Source organism: Dipodascopsis tothii (genome assembly GCF_038497935.1).
Source record: "Dipodascopsis tothii strain CBS 759.85 unplaced genomic scaffold V1510scaffold_9, whole genome shotgun sequence".
NCBI lineage: Eukaryota > Fungi > Ascomycota > Lipomycetes > Lipomycetales > Lipomycetaceae > Neoaidaea > Neoaidaea tothii.
This window is the reverse complement of record NW_027117993.1, coordinates 328,705-346,212: the sequence shown is the minus strand read 5'-3', so window position 1 is coordinate 346,212 and position 17,508 is coordinate 328,705. Positions and strand designations below refer to the sequence as shown.

Here is a 17,508-nt window from a genome sequence, read left to right as displayed (position 1 = left end):
TTGTTTGGTAGTGGAGGGACAAATCGAGGGATTTAAGACGCCGCACCACGCCCTGCACAGCCAGACACAGAGGTAGGCGGTGCAGGCGCAGCACTGACCCCAGGCACGACATGACTTCGATCGAGCACGGCGGATGGCGGATCAGCAGCGTCCAGCGGCCGATCCTGAACGCGGGCGAGATCGATGCGGCCACCGCACGGCTGGGGATCCCGCTGCCGGAGATGATATTCGGCAACAACCTGGTCGAGCTCGTGCACGTTGCGTCCGGCTGGACGCTGCGGTTTGACGCCCTCGACGCGCTGGACCGCGTCGACAAGACGGGCACGCCGGACGGCGGCCTGGTGAAGGTGTCGTACGCCGAGGCGTGGCTCAAGTTCCGGTGAGTGTGCGGCTACATGCGGCTATATGGCTGCGGCGCGGGTGTGGGCGGGCGGCTATATGCGGCTGTATGCTGCCGGGCGGCCTGGCGGCCTGGCGTGCGAGCCTCCGACGGCGACTCCGTCGAGGGAGGCTGCCCGACGGGCAGGCGGCTATATGTGGCCGGTGCGGCTATATGTGGCCGATCTGCCCGGAGAGCGGCCGCGCCCGCTGGAGGTGCGTGTACTGCCGCTGGCGAGCCTCCGGCGGCGACTCCGTCGAGGGTGGCTGCCCTTCGGGCAGGCGGCTATATGTGGCCGGTGCGGCTATATGTGGCCGATCTGCCCGGAGAGCGGCCGCGCCCGCTGGAGGTGCGTGTACTGCCGCTGGCGAGCCTCCGGCGGCGACTCCGTCGAGGGTGGCTGCCCTTCGGGCAGGCGGCTATATGTGGCCGGTGCGGCTATATGTGGCCGATCTGCCCGGAGAGCGGCCGCGCCCGCTGGAGATGCGTGTACTGCCGCTGGCGAGCCTCCGGCGGCGACTCCGTCGAGGGTGGCTGCCCGAAGGGCAGGCGGCTATATATGGCCGGTGCGGCTATATGCGGCCGATCTGTCCTCAGAGGAGCTGCGCCCGTCGAAGGTGCGTGCACTGCCATTGGCGAGCCTCCGGCGGCGACTCCGTCGAGGGTGGCTGCCCGAAGGGCAGGCGGCTATATGTGGTCGATGCGGCTATATGCGGCCGATCTGCCCGGAGAGCGGCTGCGCCCGCTGGACGTGCGTGTACTGCCGCTGGCGAGCCTCCGGCGGCGACTCCGTCGAGGGTGGCTGCCCTTCGGGCAGGCGGCTATATGCAGCCGACTAGCAGAAGAGCAGCCGCGCCCGGCGGAGGCGCATGCACCGCCACAGAGCCCGCGGCGACTTGGCCGAGGCGGCTGCCAGGCAGGCGGCTATATGCGGCTATATGATATGCCCGAAGCGCAACTGCCGCCGAGTCTCCGGCCGCGACCCACGGCCACATGCTACGCCTACGGATTACTGACGGCAGATCGCGCAACGAGGACGTCCACGACGTCGTGCGGCCGTTCGACTGGACGTACACCACCGACTACAAGGGCACCGGGACCGGCTTCGCGCCCGGCACGATGGAGATCCCGTTCGACCGGCTGCGGCGACCGGACCCGATCCTGTTCTTTGCCGAAAACATGCTGTTTGAGGACGAGCTCGGCGACAACGGCACGGCCGAGTACAACGTGCGGGTCCGGGTGATGGACGGGCGGCTGCTGGTGCTGGCGCGGTTCTTCCTGCGCGTGGACGACGTGATGATGCGCGTGCGCGACACACGCGTGTTTGTCGAGTTCGGCACGGGCGAGGTCGTGCGCGAGTACGTGGCGCGGCAGGCGCCCTACACGGCCGTCAAGGCCCGGCTGCCGCCGTCGGCGGACTTTGGGCTGTACCTGCGGGACGCCAACTGGGTGGCAGAGCAGCTGCCGGTGGTGGAGCGCACGCTCGAGAGTGCGACAGTCAATTGATTAATACACAGCCAGTAGGGCGTTTGCGGCGGCGCGGTCGGCGGCCGGGACATCGGCGGCGGCGGCGATGCGCGTCAGCTGCTTTTTGGCGACAGCGGCCAGGCTGCGGAACGTCGCAGCGCGCGCGTTGTGCGGCAACTCGGCCGCGCGGGTGGCGCCGACGAGCGCGCCGGCCCATCCGCGGACGTAGTCGTCGCAGAGCTCGGCCGCGCGCAGCGAGTGCTTGACGGCCGTCTCGAGCAGCGCCGCGCGGCCGGCCTGCGGCGCGGCCGCGGCCGCCTCCAGGCCGACCTCGCCCGCCAGCGCATGCATGTTGTAGGCCGACGGGAAGAGCAGGATGACCTCGTCAAGCGCATACAGCGCCTGCGCGTACATGCCGGCGTCGCGGTATGCCTGCGCCAGCTCCGCCCACGACTCGGCGTCGGCCGGGAAGATGTCCAGCAGCTTGCGCAGCCCGCCGATGTATGCCGCCGGCCCACTGCTCTTGAGAGCCTGCACCTTGCGCTTGGACATGCCCAGCTCCGAGGCGTTCTGCTCGGTCTGCACGGCCGCCGCGGCACGCGCGCCCTCGGTCGCCTCCGCGTGCAGCGATCGCAGAACGCTCACCCGCGGTGCCGAGGCGCCAAACCGATCCGACAGCTGCCGCAGCAGCGACCCGGCCTCGTCGTCGTGCTTGGTGATCAGCGCGAGATAAAAGTGGTGCTCCATCAGGCCGTAGAGGTCGCCGGGGTCGAGCGCGTTGAGGGCGGCCTTGTTGCTGAAGAACTGCGCCGAGAGCTCGTACAGCTCGGTCACGCCGGCCGCGGGCAGCCGCGTGAAGGCCGACGTCGTGTACGAGTTGCGCAGTCTGTTCAGGGCGGTGCTCATCGTGCGGCGTGGATGGTCGTGGAGGGCGGTCGACGGTGAAGTAGTCCTGTTACCCGGCGCGCCGCACGCCGCGCGGCGCCAGGCACCGCACCGCCACGGGCCGGCCTGCGGGTATGCGCCTGCCGGTGGCGGTGCGCGGCAGCGGCTATATGCGCACGCAAGAGCACGCTCGACGGCGTCGCCGCCGGGGCCCATGCCTGCCGCTGAGTCTCCGGCGCGCTCCGCCGAGGTGTGTCCTGCGGACGGCGGCTACATGCGGCTATATGCGGCTATATACGGCTACATGTCGACCGGCAGGCGCGCCATTCGCACAGATCGTCGAGGGCCCGTCGCACCACAGGCAGACGGGTGGCCGCGAGCCCTGCTAAGCGTGTTGCGTGACTCACATCACGGTATTGTACATTAGTCCTAAGCCTTGCCCTGGCCCCGGGGCATCTTTTTGTTCCCCCCCAGGTCGTCCAGCTCCTTGCTCTTGTAAAAGTGAGGCGAAACCTCAAGCAGCCACTCGGGCTGGATGGGCATGCAGTTGCGCATGTACTCCTTGCTGGTGAGGACCAGCTCGTGATAAAGAATCCACTTCGGCTTCTTCTTGAACAGCACGCTCGAAGGGTGGATGTAGACCGTCTGGGACGTCTTGACGGTGTGGTAGGCCTCGCCGGAGCGCGTGAGACGGCCGGTGTTTGGAAAAAAGCCCGAGAGAATGGACTTTTGGATGTTGACAAGGCCCTCGTCGGCAGCGCCGCCCGAAACCAGGGCGACCTCGACGCGGTCGCAGAGCCGGGCGAGCTGGTCGCGCACGTCGCGGGCCCGCTTGAGCGACTTGAACTGCAGAAAGTTCTCGGCGGCCCAGACCTGGCTGAACTCGGTGTCGACCCACTCGTTCCAGACCTCGAGCAGCGAGAGGTGGTCGCCGCCCGGGCGCGTGAAGTTCTCGCGGGCCTTGTCGGCGTACATCTTCTTGTCCTTTGGCCGGAAGAAGAGGGTGGAGGCCTCGCCGAGCATGGCGATGATGGACAGGACCTCCTCGGAGCAGCCGTACTTCTCGCTGGCGATGATGGCCTTGGAGAACATGGGGTCGATCGGGAACTCGGCCATCTGGCGGCCCAGCTTGGTGAGCTCGCCGCGGTCGTTGAGCGCGCCGAGGGCGTAGAGCTGCTCGAGCGCGCGCACCAGGGTCTCGTTCGGCGGCGGGTCCATGAAGTCAAAGTGCAGCAGGTCGTTGATGCCGAGCGACATGAGCATCAGCACGACGCTGGCCAGGTTCGTGCGCTGGATCTCGGGCATGGTGTTGGCCGGCAGCTCGTTGTAGTACGCCCACTTGGTGAAGAGCCGGAAGCACTTGCCGGGACCCACGCGGCCCGCGCGGCCCGCGCGCTGGTTGGCCGAGGCCCGCGAGCACGGCACGACGACCAGGCTCTCCATGCCGGTGCGCGGGTTGTACACGTTCTCCTTGACAAAGCCGGGGTCGATCACGTAGACGATGCCGTCGATTGTGATCGACGTCTCGGCGATGTTGGTCGCCAGCACGACCTTGCGCGCGTTCTTGGGCGTGGGCTCAAAGATGCGCGACTGCAGCTCCGGCGGCAGGTTGGCGTAGATCGGGCAGATCATGAGCTCCTGGATCTTGTTGCCGAGCTTGCGTGCGGTCTCGGCCAGGTTCTCGGCCATGGTCTCGATCTCGTCCTGGCCGGTGAGGAAGACGAGGATGTCACCGGTCTGGTCCGACGTGTGGATCTGGAACACAGTCGTGATGGCGGCCTGGATGTAGTTGGCCTCGGGCTGCGGCGTGTAGTGGATGTCGACCGGGAACCGCCGGCCGGGAATCTCGAAGATCGGCGCGTCGTCGAAGAACGCCGAGAACTTCTGGGCGTCCATGGTCGCCGACGAGACCAGCAGCTTGAGGTCCTTGCGGTACCGGGCGATGTCCTTGAGCAGGCCAAAGAGTACGTCCGTGTGTAGCGTGCGCTCGTGGGCCTCGTCGATCATCAGCGCCGAGTACGCGTTGAGCTGGGGATCCGTGAGGAACTCGCGCAGGAGCATGCCGTCCGTCATGTACTTGAGCACGGTCTTCTCGGACGTGTTGTCCTCGAACCGAATCGAGTACCCGACCTCGTGGCCGAGCTTGCAGCCCACCTCTTCGGAAACACGCGTGGCTACCGACATGGCTGCGACTCGCCGCGGCTGCGTGCAGCCGACCTTTTTGCCGTTGCGCGTGTAGCCGGCCTCGTGCAGGTACTGCGGCAGCTGCGTGGTCTTGCCGGAGCCGGTCTCGCCCACGATGATGAGCACCTGGAACTCCTCGACGGCGTCGAGCAGCTGCTGCCGGAAGCCGTAGACCGGCAGCGACTTGCGCGTTTCGTCGATCGACCGCGACTTTTGCTCGGCCTCCTTGAGCTTGGCGTTGCGCTCGGTCTGCTCCTTGGTGAGCGCCTCGGAGGCCTCGGCGAGGAACTCGATGGCCTGCGCCTTGTCGAAGACGTACTCGAACTCTTCCTCGGCGGCCTCGGCGGCGCGCTGGCGCTCGGCGCGGTCGTCGCGGTCGTCGCGGTCGTCGCGGTCGTCGCGGCGACGGTCGCGGTCGCGGTCCCGCGGCTTGTCGTCGTAGTGCTTGTCGTCGCGCCGCCGGTCGCGGTCGCGGTCGCGGTCACGCTCCCGGTACCGCTCCTTGCGGTCTCGTTGCCGCGCCGCCCGCGCCGCCTGCTCGGCCTCCCACTGCGCCTCGTCCGACACGAACTTGTCCTTGCGGTCGTTCTGGTCCATGTACCGCCGGTACAGCACGGCCTCCTTGCGCGTGCGATCGATCTTGCCCTTCTCGGTCAGGTAGTCTTCCGGCATCTGGTAATAGTTGGTGCCGTCGTCGATCCGCGAGCGCTCCTCGGTGATTCGCAGGATCTCGCGGTTGAACTCGATCTCATCCATGTCCTTGCGATCGAGCTTGAGGCTCTTGAGCAGGGCCTCGTCCTCGGCCACGCGCTCGCGCAGTAACTCGAGCTTCTGTTCCTCGCGGCGGCTCAGATACGCCTGGCGCGAGCGCTCGCGCAGGTCCGGCAGCGCAGCCTCCCGGGCGTCGCCCTTGTCGCCAAGCTCGTTGCGGCGCTCGGTCTCGCGGCGGACCGTGGACGAGCGGTCCTCGACGACGCGCCGCGTGCGCTCCGAGTCGCGCTGCCGCAGCCGGGCGGCCAGCGCGTCGCGCTCGGCGCGGTCCTTGTCTTCGCCGTCACTCATGCTGCGGGCAGGGGTCGCAGTGCGTCTGTCGCCCTAGCTGGTCTGCACGTCCGCTTGGTGGGACGGATCGGTGGCGGCTCGTGCTGCTGGGCGGGACGGCGGTCAGGCCAAATTTTTCGAGATGTTCCGGGTAACCGGCGGCCTCCCCATCTTCTGGCGGTGAGTTTGCGGTGTGCTCTGTGTAACGTGTACCAGACTGCCGATTACGTAGCGCGGTCGACCACAACAACGACTCCGCTCGGCAATAGATGGGACACGGCCACCGCAAGTGACTGCGAATCGATAGCAGAGCATCGAGCGGCCACCAGGCGCGACCGACGGGATGAAGAGCCTCAAGAAGTCGATGGTGAGTGTGCTGGCTGGTCACGGCGGTGGACGGCCAGAGGCGGTCCCGAGCCGACCCGGCCAGGGCCGTGCGCTCATGCACGGCGGCTGACGGGGCCGCTCGGCCGGCGGCCTGTTGGGGCGCCTGTTGGGGCGGCGGGCTGCGATGCCGCGGACGACGCTGACTGGACAGGGCAGTAATGGACGGCAAGAAATGGTGCAGCTGGGTGAGTCTACGAGAGGAGCGGCCGGCGGACAGGCAGGCAGACGGGGCGGCGGCGAGCGGCGAGCGGCGACGGTGCGGCGGGCTGTCGGGGCTGGCGCAGCGGCCACGGCGGCGGCCGGTCGCGGCGGCCGCGACAGCGCAGGCCGCATCATATAGCCGCAGCCTGTACCCGGCCAGTGTGGGTGCGACCGGCGCAGCTGGGTCGCCGGGTCGCCGGGTCGCCGGGTCGGGCGGCGGTGGGTCGGGCGGCGGCGGGTCGTGGCTCCCGCGGGTGCGATCCGCCGCTGTCCCCCGGACCGGCGGCAACGACCCGCCCGCGGCACCGGGCGCGGGTACGCCCCGCCCGGCGTACGTGTGGTACCGCGCCACGGCTCGCTCGTACCCACGGTGTCACCAGTCACGCCGTCCGTCGCCACGGCGCGATCTGCAGCTACGTCGCGGACCCGCGCGCCACGTCGACAGCGCTAACGTCAGGGCGGTCGGAGTACGTCTTCGCCGAGGCCGGCGGCCGCGGCACGTCCGCGGCCAAGCTCAAGGGCACGCCCAGCGGACTAGAGGACTATGTGCTGTGAGTGCAGCGGTGTGGCGTGTGGCGCAATGCTGATTTCAGGGGTACCGAGGAGCAGCCGGTGGGCGCAGGATACTCGCATGCGGACGCGGTCCGACTAGAGCAGTCGTAAGTCACGCGATCAGCCGCACGGCGTGCGGCGCGAGCCGCGCGCCGTGCGGCGCCAGGGCAGGCTGACCCCAGGCGCGCCCGGCCCACGTACGGCGGGCGCACGGCGCCCCGGCCGAGCAAGTACCGCGACCTCGACGCGGACTGGGACGCCGACGTCGACGCCGGCGACGACATCCTCGGCGACGCCGCGTCCGAGTCGGGCTCGGAGCGCGGCGGCGACCTCTACCCCCCCGCGCCCCGCCGCGCCAGCGGGCTCAAGCCGCAGTTCGACGGCATCGTCAAGGACCCCGCCAACTCGCTGCACGCCATCTACCAGCCGCCGGTCTCGCCAGACGCGCAGACCTCGGCGGAGATCGAGCTGCTGAACGCGCGCATCGCGCGGATCAACAAGTTCAAGCGGGTGCTGCAGGCGTCCAACGTCGACATCGGCGCGCTCAAGACGCTGGCGTGGTCGGGCATCCCCGAGGAGCTGCGGCCGATGTCGTGGCAGATCCTGCTCGGGTACCTGCCGTCGAACGCGGACCGGCGGGTGTCGACGCTGGCGCGCAAGCGGCACGAGTACCTAGACGGTGTCGCGCAGGCGTTCGAGCGCACGCTCGACCACAGCGTGTGGCACCAGATCGAGATCGACGTGCCGCGCACGAACCCGCACCTCAAGCTGTACAGCTTCCCCAGCACGCAGCGCGCGCTCGAGCGGATCCTGTACGTGTGGGCGATCCGGCACCCCGCGAGCGGGTACGTGCAGGGCATCAACGACCTGGTCACGCCGTTCTTCCAGGTCTTTCTGTCGGCGTACATCGACGACGACGTCGAGTCGTACGACCCCGGCCAGCTGCCCAAGGAGGTCCTGGACGTGGTCGAGGCCGACACGTTCTGGTGCCTGACCAAGCTGCTGGACGGCATCCAGGACAACTACATCTTTGCGCAGCCCGGCATCCAGCGGCAGGTGGCTGCGCTGCAGGAGCTCACGCAGCGGATCGACGCCAGCCTGGTCCACCACCTGCACGACCAGAACGTCGAGTTCATCCAGTTCTCGTTCCGGTGGATGAACTGCATGCTGATGCGCGAGGTCAGCGTCAAGAACACGGTGCGCATGTGGGACACGTACATGGCCGAGGGCTCGTCCGGGTTCAGCGACTTTCATCTGTACGTCTGCGCCGCGTTCCTGGTCAAGTGGTCGGCCCAGATCCAGACAATGGACTTCCAGGAGATCCTCATGTTTCTCCAGAACCTGCCCACGCAGGACTGGGGCGACCAGGAGATCGAGCTGCTGCTGAGCGAGGCGTACATGTGGCAGTCGCTCTTCAAGAACGCGACCGCGCACCTGCGGTAGCCGCCGGCCGGGCCGGCCTGTATTTATAGCATTCATTTCCTGGACGGCGCGCGCCCGGCCGCGCCGCCCGCCGATTCTTGTTTATAACAAATGTATTGGGACCACGCGCGCGCGTGCTATGTACAGTTAGTTGGACCGGCTGCCGATCGTGTCCAGCCGGAGATACGACAGTGCCGAGGTCTGGTGGACGGTTGAGAGCAGGCCGGCGGCGCGGGCGCGCTTGATGGCCTTGACCAGCCGCCGCTGGGTCTTCTTGCTGACGTTGTTCTCCTGGGCGGACTTGATGTTGCCCATGGGCGTAATGAAGTCCGACAGGAAGTGCGGGTCCTTGACCTTGGTCAGGGGGTCGATGCCGACGGCCGCCACGCGGTCGTCGTTGCCGTTGTCGAGCTTGGGCCGCAGTTTCTTGTACGAGAGGTCGACCGGCGAGTAGACGACGCCCTGCTTGAAGTTGCGGAAGAACCGGGGGGCGATGGTGTCCTGCTCGGACGACTTCATGCGGGCGTAGTCCATCTGGCGCATGGTCGACATGGCCGAGAAGAGCGCCTTGTTGGACTCAGCGCCGTCGCTGCGCTTGCCAATTGAGTCGGACCAGCTGCGGTTCTTGCGGTCGTCCTTGTCGGCGCGGGGCGCGTCGGCTGCGGTCAGCAGGAGCGGAGGAGACGCCTGGGGGCGGTACTCACCTGCCAGGCGCGCGCTGCTCGAGAGCGCGCGGGCGCCGGCGCGGACGGCACAGACGGCGCCGGGCACGGCGCGGCGGGACGCGGAGAGGCTCATTGGGGACACCGGATCTTGGTTTCGAGACGCCGTCGGGGCTGCGAAAAAACGGAGGAAAAAAGCCGTGATGGAGGGTAACGGCGGGGTGCGGCGCGGCCCAAGCGTCGCGCGGCGTGCTGTTTGTGCTATGCGTGCTGCGCGACGCTTGTGCCGCAGGTGTCGCGCGAGCATAAGTCACGTGGAAGGAGAAAGATTTTCTCCGCCGCGCACCACGCACTTCTTCCAGGACACTCGCCAGCGCTACATCGACACAGCAGCACAATGGCCGACACGGGCGATAACGAAGAGGATCTGTTTGCGGACCTGTAGTAAGTGCGATGGATGGCAGCGATGGAGATGCGATGGCGATGCGATGGCGATGCGGTGGATGCGGATCGGCGTGTGTTTGAAGGACCGGCGACGATGCTTCTGTCCGTCTGAGCTGGCTGGCCAGCGTATGGCTGGCTGGTCGACGTGTGGTTGGCTGGCCAGCCCGCCGCCAGGCTGGATGGCCCGTCGACGGCCGGCCGAGCCGCCGCAGTCGGCTGCTGTCTGCTGGCGGACGATCGCTATCTGCTACCGCCGGGATCTGCCGATCGCCAATCAACAGCTCTGCCCACGTCCTGCTCCACAGCGCTAACCTTCAGCGGGGACGAGGAGTCCGGCAACCGCGCGTCGGAGCTCGTGGCGCCCAAGCCAATGCCGGACATGGCCATGGCCGCACAGGTCGTCCAGCGGAGCCGGCCACAGGTGCACGATGACCCGCTGCCACCGCCGCCACCGCCGCCGCCGCAGCACCAGGGGGCGCTGCGGGCCACGTTCGGCGGGCACCACGGCCACCGGGCCCACGACCACCACGAGGGCGGATCCAATCGCGAGGAAGGGTATGTACATCTGTTTTTTTCTCGAGCACTCAAGGCCGGCCGGCCTCTGGCTATACCCCGCGACGGCCGGGCCCTTGCTGGCCCGGCCACGGTGTCGTGTCTGTTCGCTGTCCCTAGAGTCTCTTTAGTTATCATCCTCAGTAGTCTAATATATGAATTCGTTCAAACAGGAAAATGTTCATAGGTTAGCACACGCATCGCCGGACGTATTAACAGCCCAGGAGGCCTGAACTGGGACACCACCGATGGTAGAGAGCCGCAATGGCGGGCGCTGACCGGCAGAAAAGCTGAGGGACTATTTTTCGCAGTTTGGCGAAGTGCTCGAGTGCCAGGTGATGCGCGACACCAACACGGGCCGGTCGCGCGGGTTTGGTTTCCTGACGTTCCGCGACTCGAAGTGCGTAAACATCGTAATGGTCAAGGAGCACGTGTTGGACGGCAAGATTGTACGGGTGCGCGCGAGCAGGCTGACCGGAGATCGACCCCAAGCGCGCAATTCCGCGCGACGAGCAGGAGCGGACGTCCAAGATCTTTGTCGGCGGCGTCAGCCCGGACGTGACCGAGAAGGAGTTCTCGGACCTGTTCAGCCAGTTTGGCCGGATTCTGGACGCGACGCTGATGATGGACAAGGACACTGGCCGGTCGCGGGGCTTTGGTTTTGTCACGTTCGAGTCCGACACCGGCGTCGAGAACACGCTCGCGAACTGCCCGCTGACGCTGCGCGACCGCATGGTCGAGGTCAAGAAGGCGCAGCCGCGCAGCCGCGACAAGGCCGACTTTGCCGAGACCAGCCACGGCCACGGCCACGGCAACAACGACTACGGCGACAACCACGGCCGCGGCGACCGCTACTACAACAACGGCCAGGGCGGCGATGGCGACGGCATGCAGGGCAACAACGCGTACTACGGCGGCATGTCGCCGGCCGTGATGGCCCAGTACTGGCAGCGCATGCAGGCCTACTACGTAGCCATGCAGCAGTTCCAGATGGGCAAGGCCCAGGCGGCCTCTGCTGACGGCGAGACCGAGGGCGAGAAGCCCGAGGGCGACGCCGAGGCCCCGACCATGGCGAACAATATGGCCGGCATGAACCCGGCCATGATGGCGTACTTTAACCAGATGGGCATGGGCAACATGGGCTACGGCCAGATGGGCTTCAACCAGATGGGCTACGGCCAGAACTTTGGCGGCATGCAGGGCGGCGAATACGCCGAGGGCGCGGGCGACGGCCAGGCGGCCTTTGGCTTTGACGCCGACGGCCGGCCCACGGCGGTGCCGGGGCAGGCTGCACCCACCGGGCCGGCGGCAATGCGGTCGCCGCCGACGGGCCCGCGCGGCGGCGCGCCGCGCGGCCCGAAGAACTACCGTGGAGGCTCGGCGCCGTCAAACGCGCCGTCGGGCCCGCGGTCGGGACAGGACGGCTCCGGCCGTGAAGGGCGGGACGACCGGTCGGGAGGCTCGGGCCGGCACCGGGACAGACACGACCGCCACGACCGCGAGCGGGGCGACCGCGACCGCGGCGACCGTGACCGAGGCGACCGCGACCGCGGCGATCGCGGCGGCGACCGTGGCGGCGACCGCGAGCGTGGCGACCGCGGCGACCGCGGCGACCGCGACCGTGACCGCGACCGTGGCGGTGACCGTGGCGAGCGTGGCGGTGACCGTGGCGGCGATCGCGGCGGCGACCGTGGCGGCGATCGTGGCGGCGACCGTGGCGGCGATCGTGGCGGCGACCGTGGCGGTGACCGTGGCGGTGACCGCGAACGCGGCGAACGCGGCGGCGAACGCAACCGCGACCGCAGCGAGCGCAGCGGCGGCCGCCGCAACCGCAGCGGCTACCGTAGCGGCAGTGGATACCACCCGTACTCGCGGTGATGAATGCGATTGACTAATGTACATAGTAAAGCCGTGTTGAGCCATGAGCCGCAGCTCGTGCGGCGCACGCCGCATGCCGTGCGGCGCACGCTGGGACGAGCCCCCGCGACCTTCGGGCATGTAGCCGCATATAGCCGCTGGCAGGCGGATGCCCACAAGCCGCGCCAAAGGCACCTGTGATCGGCGAGGCTCCAACGGCGGCCTGGCGAAGAGATACTCTCCGGGCATATAGCCGCATGTAGCCGCCCGCCGAGCACAGCCCTAGCAGACCCGCCGGACACTCGCCCGTAGTGGCAGGCCTCGGCAGCGAATCTCAGGGGGGCGCCCTGCCGCGGCCGCATATAGCCGCCGCGAGCCGCACGCTGTGCGGCGCCTAATGGCGCGAGAGCGTCTGTGCGTGCTCCTTCTTGCTGATGACCAGGCCGCCACGGGTGAAGTGGCCGACGCCGTTGACAGTGAGCGACCGCTCCCGGCGGCCAGGCTTGCCTTTCTTCTTGGTGATGCCTTTGGGCAGGACGATGCCGGACTCGCGCGCGTGGCGCTCGCGGCTCTCGGCGCGCTCGGCGGCCTTGCCCACGATGCCCTTGCGCATCTGCATGGGCATCTTCTGCTTGTTGAACTTGGCGCGGTCGGAAGAGATGAGCGCGGCCGGGTCGAGCGAGTAGGGGTCGGACTGTTTGCGCTTGAAGGCGGCGTTGCGGTGGTTGCCGCCGTGGAGCGCGGCGAGCGACTCGATGCGGGCGTCGAGCGTCTTGAGCCGGGCCTTGCCGGTCGGGTTGAAGAGAAAGTCGGTGGAGAGCGAGGCGCCGCCCTTGCGCTGGGCCTCGTGCAGGATGTGCGACTCGGTGATGAGCCGCTGGAGGGCGAGGTCGTTTTTGAGATTGGCGCGGTCGTCGTCGTCGTCGGCGGCGGCGGCGGCGGCGGGCGCGGCGGACAGCGTGCGCTTGGGCGCAGTGGCCGACATGAACGCCTTGCGCTCGCGCTTGGACGGGGCCGCCACGGGGACCGTGCTGGAGCCGTCGAAGCGGACGACCTGGGGGGCGTCCGAGTCCGAGGCAGAGTCGGAATCGTCCTCGTCCTCGTCGTCCTCGTCCTCGTCCATGCTGTCGCCCACGTCGGCGTCCTCTTCGTCGTCATCATCGTCCTCGTCGTCCTCGTCCCCGTCCTCGTCATCCTCGTCCTCGGCCTCAGAGTCCTCCAAGTCGTCCAGATCGTCCAGATCAGAACCCATCTCGGCATCGCTGTCAAAGTCGTCCGAGTCGATCGTGTCGTCGGAAAACTCGTCCACGTCGGCAGAGGCCGCGCCCTTGCCGCTCTTGCCGCCCTTGCCGCCCTTGGCCGCCTTGGCCGCAGCCGCCGCCGCCTTTTCTTTCTGCGCCTTGAGCGCCTTCAGCTGGGCCATGACCGCCTCCGGCGAGAACTCCTCGGTCGTGGCCTTGGTCGGCTGACCCGCCGGCTCAGCCTTGGCCTTTTTCTTCGGCTCGGCAGCCTTGGCCTTGCGCGCGCGGGCCTTGATCTGGCTGCGGGTGAGCTTCTCGGCGGCCGGCGCCGGCTCGTCGTCGTCGAAGATCGAAAACTTTTTCTTGGGCGGGGGGGGCGGGCGCGCGCTCGCAGCGCTCTTGGCCACGGCCGGCCGGCTGTTGCCGGCCAGCTTCTTGGCCTTGAGCGCCTTGAGCTGCGCCATCACGTCTGCTGCGGTCGCCATGGTTGCTGGCCGGGCCGGCGGCGGCGGAAAAGTTTTGTCGGTGGCCGGGTAACGCCAGCCCCTGAGCGCGGCTACCCGGCCGACCCTGGCGGGCAAGGGGCTAGCGCGCGCGTCTGCAGCTAGGCGTAGCTGCATCGCTAGTGCGGCTGGCCTCATCCCCAGACGACAGCGGACCCAGCACCGCCGAGCGGCTGACAAGAAGGCGACCAGACGGACGCGCGAATCAGCGCCTGGACATGGCCAACGGCATCGTCACGAGCCCGGGCGCGACGCGGCCGCGCTCGGACGAGCGCGACACGCGGTGTGCCGGCCCCTGGGCGCGCACGGACGCCGACGACAGCGAGCCGCGGACGCCGGCGAGCGCGGGCCCGCCGTCGGGCGGGTTCGCCGGCCCCGGACCGGGTCCGGGACCAGGTCCGGGTCTGGAGTCGGGTCCGGGTCTGGGGCCGGGTCCGGGTCCTGCGCCCGGACCGCCCGGACCCGCGCCCGGACCCGCGCTCGCTCTCGGCCAGCTCGGACCGGCCGGCCTCGCCGGGCTCGGCCTCGCCGGCCACGGGCTGGCCCTGACCGGGCCGCTGGACGAGCGCGAGCCAGTGCGCGACGAAAACTACGACGCCAGCGAGGCTGGCCAGCGCCGCGCCGCCGTCCGCCGCTTCGAGGCCGGCGAACAGGAGCAAGAGCTCTTTCTCTCACGCCAGCTGCGGCCGGCCAAGGGCGCGCGCAGCGGGCTCTCGCGCGCGGCCACGGAGCCGCCGCGGGCACGGCCCCGGCTCAAGATCCAGTCGCCCAACGTGGAGCGCGGGCACGGATCGCAGGCCGGCAGCGTGTCGTCTCTGGACGACTTTCTGTCAAACACGATGCGGTTCCGCGCGCAGGTCGAAAACATCTCGCTCGAGTGCCAGTCGAACGCGAGCAGCCCCGGGCCGGGCACGTTCGAGTTCCCGCAGCGCGCGGCGGCCGCCGCGTCGGCGTTGGCCGTGGCCTCGCCCACGCCGGCGCCGACCTTTGCCCCGCTGCCGGCCGCGGCCACGCCCAAGCTCGTCGACGACGTGTTCTACACCACCGAGGAGGACTGGCGCAACATGCAGCGGCAGCTCGTGTACTCTGCGTTCTGGTATCTGTGTCCGATCGTGTTTGTGGTCGACGCGCTCAACTTCGCCATCGAGCTGCTGCTGCGCGGCATCGCGCGCGCACGCGCCAGACACGACGCCCAGCTCGCCGAGTTCCTCGAGACGACGCGCGCGCTGTACGGGCTGGTGGCGGAGCCGGCGGGCGCGCGCGGCCGGTGGGCGACCGCGCGGGCGCTTGTGCGGCTCACGGCCGACGTCGTCGTCGGGTGCCTGCCGCTGCTCCACCTCGTCTACGGCATGGAGCTTGCCGTGTACGGCCTGCTGTGGGCCCGCTGCGGCGGCATTCTGCTTTTCCTGGCGCTGTCGGGCCTCGTCGGCCGCGACAGCGATAGATAATGTACAGGCGCCGGGCGCCGTTTGTAGTGTACATCACGCGCCCGTGCGGCGCGTGCTGACGCCGCTCGTCGTGCGCGCCAGCCGGCGCTTCTCGCGGTCGAGCTCGTGCCACTGGGCGCGGTACCGATCGAGCGTCTTGAGGACGGCGGTGGAGAGCGCGGACCACTCGGTCTCGTCGTCGAACTGCGCCGACTGCAGCCGCCGGATGAGCTCTTCGGCCGGCACGCCGTCGTCGTCGTCGTCGCCTGTGCTTGTGGGCGTGCGCGAGCGCAGCCGGCGCCGCTTGGTGCGGTCGTCGCTGTCGGCCGACGCCGGCGTCAGCGACTGCGACCGCTGGTGCTTGCCGCGGCCGGGCGTGTGGTCGCTGCCGTGCCCGTTGGGTGCGACCGGGCTGCCGGAGCTGCGCGCCGAGCTGCGTGTGCCGGTGCGCGCGCCGTCGGTGCCGTTGGTGCTGTCGGCGCCGTCGCCGTCGTCTGGGTGGTCGTGGCCGGCAGCGCCGGCGCCGGCAACGGTGCCGGCAGCGCCGGCAGCGGGGGCCGGTCCGGCCGCGCCGCCGGCCGTCTGCGGGCTGTCTGCCGCGCCCGCCGCCGTCCCGCCGCCGCCTGCGCCGCGCGCCGCGCCCGAGGGGCCGTTTTCCGCGGCCGTCCTAGACTGGCTGCGGCCGCTCGCCGTCTTTCTCTCTGGCGGTCAGCGCGCCATCAGGTATGCGCCCGGTCCGTCCGGACCGGCGCTTGCCGCTCAGACGTACCTGTACACGCACTGGTCAGCGGCCAGTGCAGATCCTCTGTCTGATGAGGGCCTGATGGCAGAAAAGTAGCGTTGGGCGATTTTGACCGCAGAGGCTCAAACCCTCTTTCGCGCTGCGGCGGCGCACCGGCAGCCCGCGCCACGCTACACCGCGCACGCGCACGCGCACGGCGCTCCTGCCGCTGGCCGGGCGTGCCGCGGCCGTCCGTGGCCGCGGACGGGCCGGCCAGGCGCTGCGGGCGGCCGCGGGAACAGGGCGCTACGCCCGCCAGGGCCTAGCGCGCCTCTTTTGGGGCATATTGCTGCCCGATGTGGCGTCGCCGCATGCGCGCGCGATGTAGTCATGCACTCGTGCGCTAGCCTGCCGTCATCTGCATTAGCGCCTTGGTGCCGGGTCCCGGCAAGCTGTTCGCCCGCCGCACGATGTGCGGCGCGTCCCAGGGGCTATTTACCCGGCGTGGCCTGTGTCATGACGTCTTTGCCGGACGAGTCACTATACGAATCGGCAATAGTTTAGTGGCTAGAATTCTCGCTTGTCGCGCGGGAGACCGGGGTTCAATTCCCCGTTGCCGAGTTTTTTTGGCGGTCTGGCGGCGGGTGCATGTGGCTATGGCTACAAGGGCTTTGCGATCTTCCAGCGGCGGCCACCGTCGTCGAGATCAATGAGGCTCAGCGGATGCCAAAGCTTATGGCACTATGTCCAGGAGACGCGTTTCGGGCGGTTATATGCGGCTATGTCTGCGAGCGCTCGCTCTCGGCCGAGTCGCCGCTGGGAAGTGGTGCACCGCCACGGATGAGCCTGTGGAGGGTCCGGTGTGCGGCTATATGCCGCTACTGTCAGCAACCAGCACAGCCAGACCCGACCGAGTCCCCGCCGCAGAGTAGAGCACCGCCACATTGAGCCGGCGGCGCCCGTGGAGGACGGCCGGCGGCTATATGGCGGCTATATGGTATCTATGACAGCTATTTGATCGCCAATTGCCAGCTATTTGGCAGCTATGTGCACGCAGCACAACCAGGCTCCGCCCAGTCGCCCCGCCGGACACTCGCCCAGCCGGCTACGCGCGGCTACATGCCAGTCGCGCACAAACGCGTATCGCCTGTCGCAGCTGCGCTGCATCCATAATTCATGATATACTACAAACAAAATTCGCCCTCACTTTGATTTGTTAAAAAGTCCTTTGAGCGTCCACTTTTCTTCCCAGCGCGAGTCGGCCGAGTGCATGCTGCCAGTGGCAGTCGAGCCCGACACGGTGTGACCGCGCAGGGAGCTCGTGGAGACGTGGCGGCGCTTGCTGCGCAGGGAACGGAACTTGCGGCGCGGCTGCTTGTCGTCGGCCTGTTCAAAGACGTCCGGGACGCTGTCGATGGCGCTCTCCATGATGAAGCGCTCGCGGCGCGAGTCGGGGCCCACGGACTGGCGGTTGCGCCCCGCGCGGTCCGAGCCGTAGAGCAGGTCGTGGGCCGGGTCCATCTGCAGGATCTCGTTGAGCGACATCGAGTCCACGTCGTCGTAGAGTGCGCGCGGGCGCTTGT

General features: G+C 68.6%; 8 protein-coding genes and 1 non-coding gene across 9 annotated transcripts; 5 read left to right on the top strand and 4 right to left on the bottom strand.

The window, feature by feature from the left end:
• The first annotated feature begins 74 nt into the window (after positions 1–74).
• V1510DRAFT_414508 (TIP41-domain-containing protein) lies at positions 75–1,932 on the top strand. The gene is made up of 2 exons (XM_066933438.1): positions 75–379; positions 1,402–1,932. Exons 1-2 carry the CDS (start codon positions 111–113, stop codon positions 1,883–1,885), a joined length of 753 nt encoding a protein of 250 aa, XP_066789964.1. The 5' UTR covers positions 75–110; the 3' UTR covers positions 1,886–1,932.
• On the bottom strand, positions 1,848–2,755 carry V1510DRAFT_414506 (uncharacterized protein; the record flags this gene model as incomplete). Its single annotated transcript, XM_066933437.1, has 1 exon — positions 1,848–2,755. One exon carries the CDS (start codon positions 2,750–2,752, stop codon positions 1,886–1,888), a length of 867 nt encoding a protein of 288 aa, XP_066789963.1. The 3' UTR covers positions 1,848–1,885.
• Positions 2,756–2,941: 186 nt separating this feature from the next.
• V1510DRAFT_414504 (mRNA splicing factor RNA helicase) lies at positions 2,942–4,980 on the bottom strand. The gene has a single exon (XM_066933436.1). The coding sequence runs from the start codon at positions 4,913–4,915 to the stop codon at positions 3,161–3,163; it is 1,755 nt and encodes a 584-aa protein (XP_066789962.1). The 5' UTR covers positions 4,916–4,980; the 3' UTR covers positions 2,942–3,160.
• Positions 4,981–6,138: 1,158 nt separating this feature from the next.
• On the top strand, positions 6,139–8,755 carry V1510DRAFT_414502 (rab-GTPase-TBC domain-containing protein). Its single transcript, XM_066933435.1, has 5 exons — positions 6,139–6,323; positions 6,495–6,528; positions 7,002–7,095; positions 7,138–7,203; positions 7,279–8,755. The coding sequence occupies exons 1-5, from the start codon at positions 6,300–6,302 to the stop codon at positions 8,537–8,539; spliced, it is 1,479 nt and encodes a 492-aa protein (XP_066789961.1). The 5' UTR covers positions 6,139–6,299; the 3' UTR covers positions 8,540–8,755.
• Positions 8,614–9,409, bottom strand: V1510DRAFT_414501 (mitochondrial 37S ribosomal protein bS18m). The gene is made up of 2 exons (XM_066933434.1): positions 9,223–9,409; positions 8,614–9,177 (listed from the first exon to the last, which is right to left on the bottom strand). Exons 1-2 carry the CDS (start codon positions 9,314–9,316, stop codon positions 8,666–8,668), a joined length of 606 nt encoding a protein of 201 aa, XP_066789960.1. The 5' UTR covers positions 9,317–9,409; the 3' UTR covers positions 8,614–8,665.
• A 735-nt stretch (positions 9,410–10,144) lies between these two features.
• V1510DRAFT_327689 (uncharacterized protein) lies at positions 10,145–12,242 on the top strand. The gene is made up of 4 exons (XM_066930803.1): positions 10,145–10,363; positions 10,401–10,427; positions 10,462–10,625; positions 10,657–12,242. Exons 1-4 carry the CDS (start codon positions 10,354–10,356, stop codon positions 12,052–12,054), a joined length of 1,599 nt encoding a protein of 532 aa, XP_066789959.1. The 5' UTR covers positions 10,145–10,353; the 3' UTR covers positions 12,055–12,242.
• Positions 12,243–12,427: 185 nt separating this feature from the next.
• On the bottom strand, positions 12,428–13,285 carry V1510DRAFT_362907 (uncharacterized protein; the record flags this gene model as incomplete). The annotated part of the gene is made up of 1 exon (XM_066931109.1): positions 12,428–13,285. One exon carries the CDS (start codon positions 13,283–13,285, stop codon positions 12,428–12,430), a length of 858 nt encoding a protein of 285 aa, XP_066789958.1.
• Positions 13,286–13,868: 583 nt separating this feature from the next.
• V1510DRAFT_429419 (uncharacterized protein) lies at positions 13,869–15,587 on the top strand (the record flags this gene model as incomplete). Its single annotated transcript, XM_066935313.1, has 2 exons — positions 13,869–14,115; positions 14,272–15,587. Coding segments are annotated over 2 exons (1,197 nt in total), but the record flags the coding sequence as incomplete, so codon positions are not given.
• Positions 15,588–16,474: 887 nt separating this feature from the next.
• Positions 16,475–16,546, top strand: V1510DRAFT_t90. Its single transcript has one exon. It is a non-coding gene; the product is annotated as a tRNA-Asp (tRNA).
• The last annotated feature ends 962 nt before the right edge of the window (positions 16,547–17,508 follow it).

Bases quoted from the DNA above. Each gene is read 5' to 3' on its own strand.
- V1510DRAFT_414502 (XM_066933435.1), top strand. From the start codon at position 6,300: ATGAAGAGCCTCAAGAAGTCGATG. The intron at 6,529-7,001 runs GTGAGTCTACGA...CGCTAACGTCAG, and splicing joins GCAAGAAATGGTGCAGCTGG to GGCGGTCGGAGTACGTCTTC. The intron at 7,096-7,137 runs GTGAGTGCAGCG...TGCTGATTTCAG, and splicing joins GGACTAGAGGACTATGTGCT to GGGTACCGAGGAGCAGCCGG.
- V1510DRAFT_414501 (XM_066933434.1), bottom strand. From the start codon at position 9,316: ATGAGCCTCTCCGCGTCCCGCCGCGCCGTGCCCGGCGCCGTCTGTGCC. The intron at 9,178-9,222 runs GTGAGTACCGCC...TGCTGACCGCAG, and splicing joins GAGCAGCGCGCGCCTGGCAG to CCGACGCGCCCCGCGCCGAC.
- V1510DRAFT_414504 (XM_066933436.1), bottom strand. From the start codon at position 4,915: ATGTCGGTAGCCACGCGTGTTTCCGAAGAGGTGGGCTGCAAGCTCGGC.
- V1510DRAFT_414508 (XM_066933438.1), top strand. From the start codon at position 111: ATGACTTCGATCGAGCACGGCGGATGGCGGATCAGCAGCGTCCAGCGG. The intron at 380-1,401 runs GTGAGTGTGCGG...TACTGACGGCAG, and splicing joins GAGGCGTGGCTCAAGTTCCG to ATCGCGCAACGAGGACGTCC.
- V1510DRAFT_327689 (XM_066930803.1), top strand. The intron at 10,428-10,461 runs GTAGAGAGCCGC...GCTGACCGGCAG, and splicing joins GAACTGGGACACCACCGATG to AAAAGCTGAGGGACTATTTT. The intron at 10,626-10,656 runs GTACGGGTGCGC...GGCTGACCGGAG, and splicing joins ACGTGTTGGACGGCAAGATT to ATCGACCCCAAGCGCGCAAT.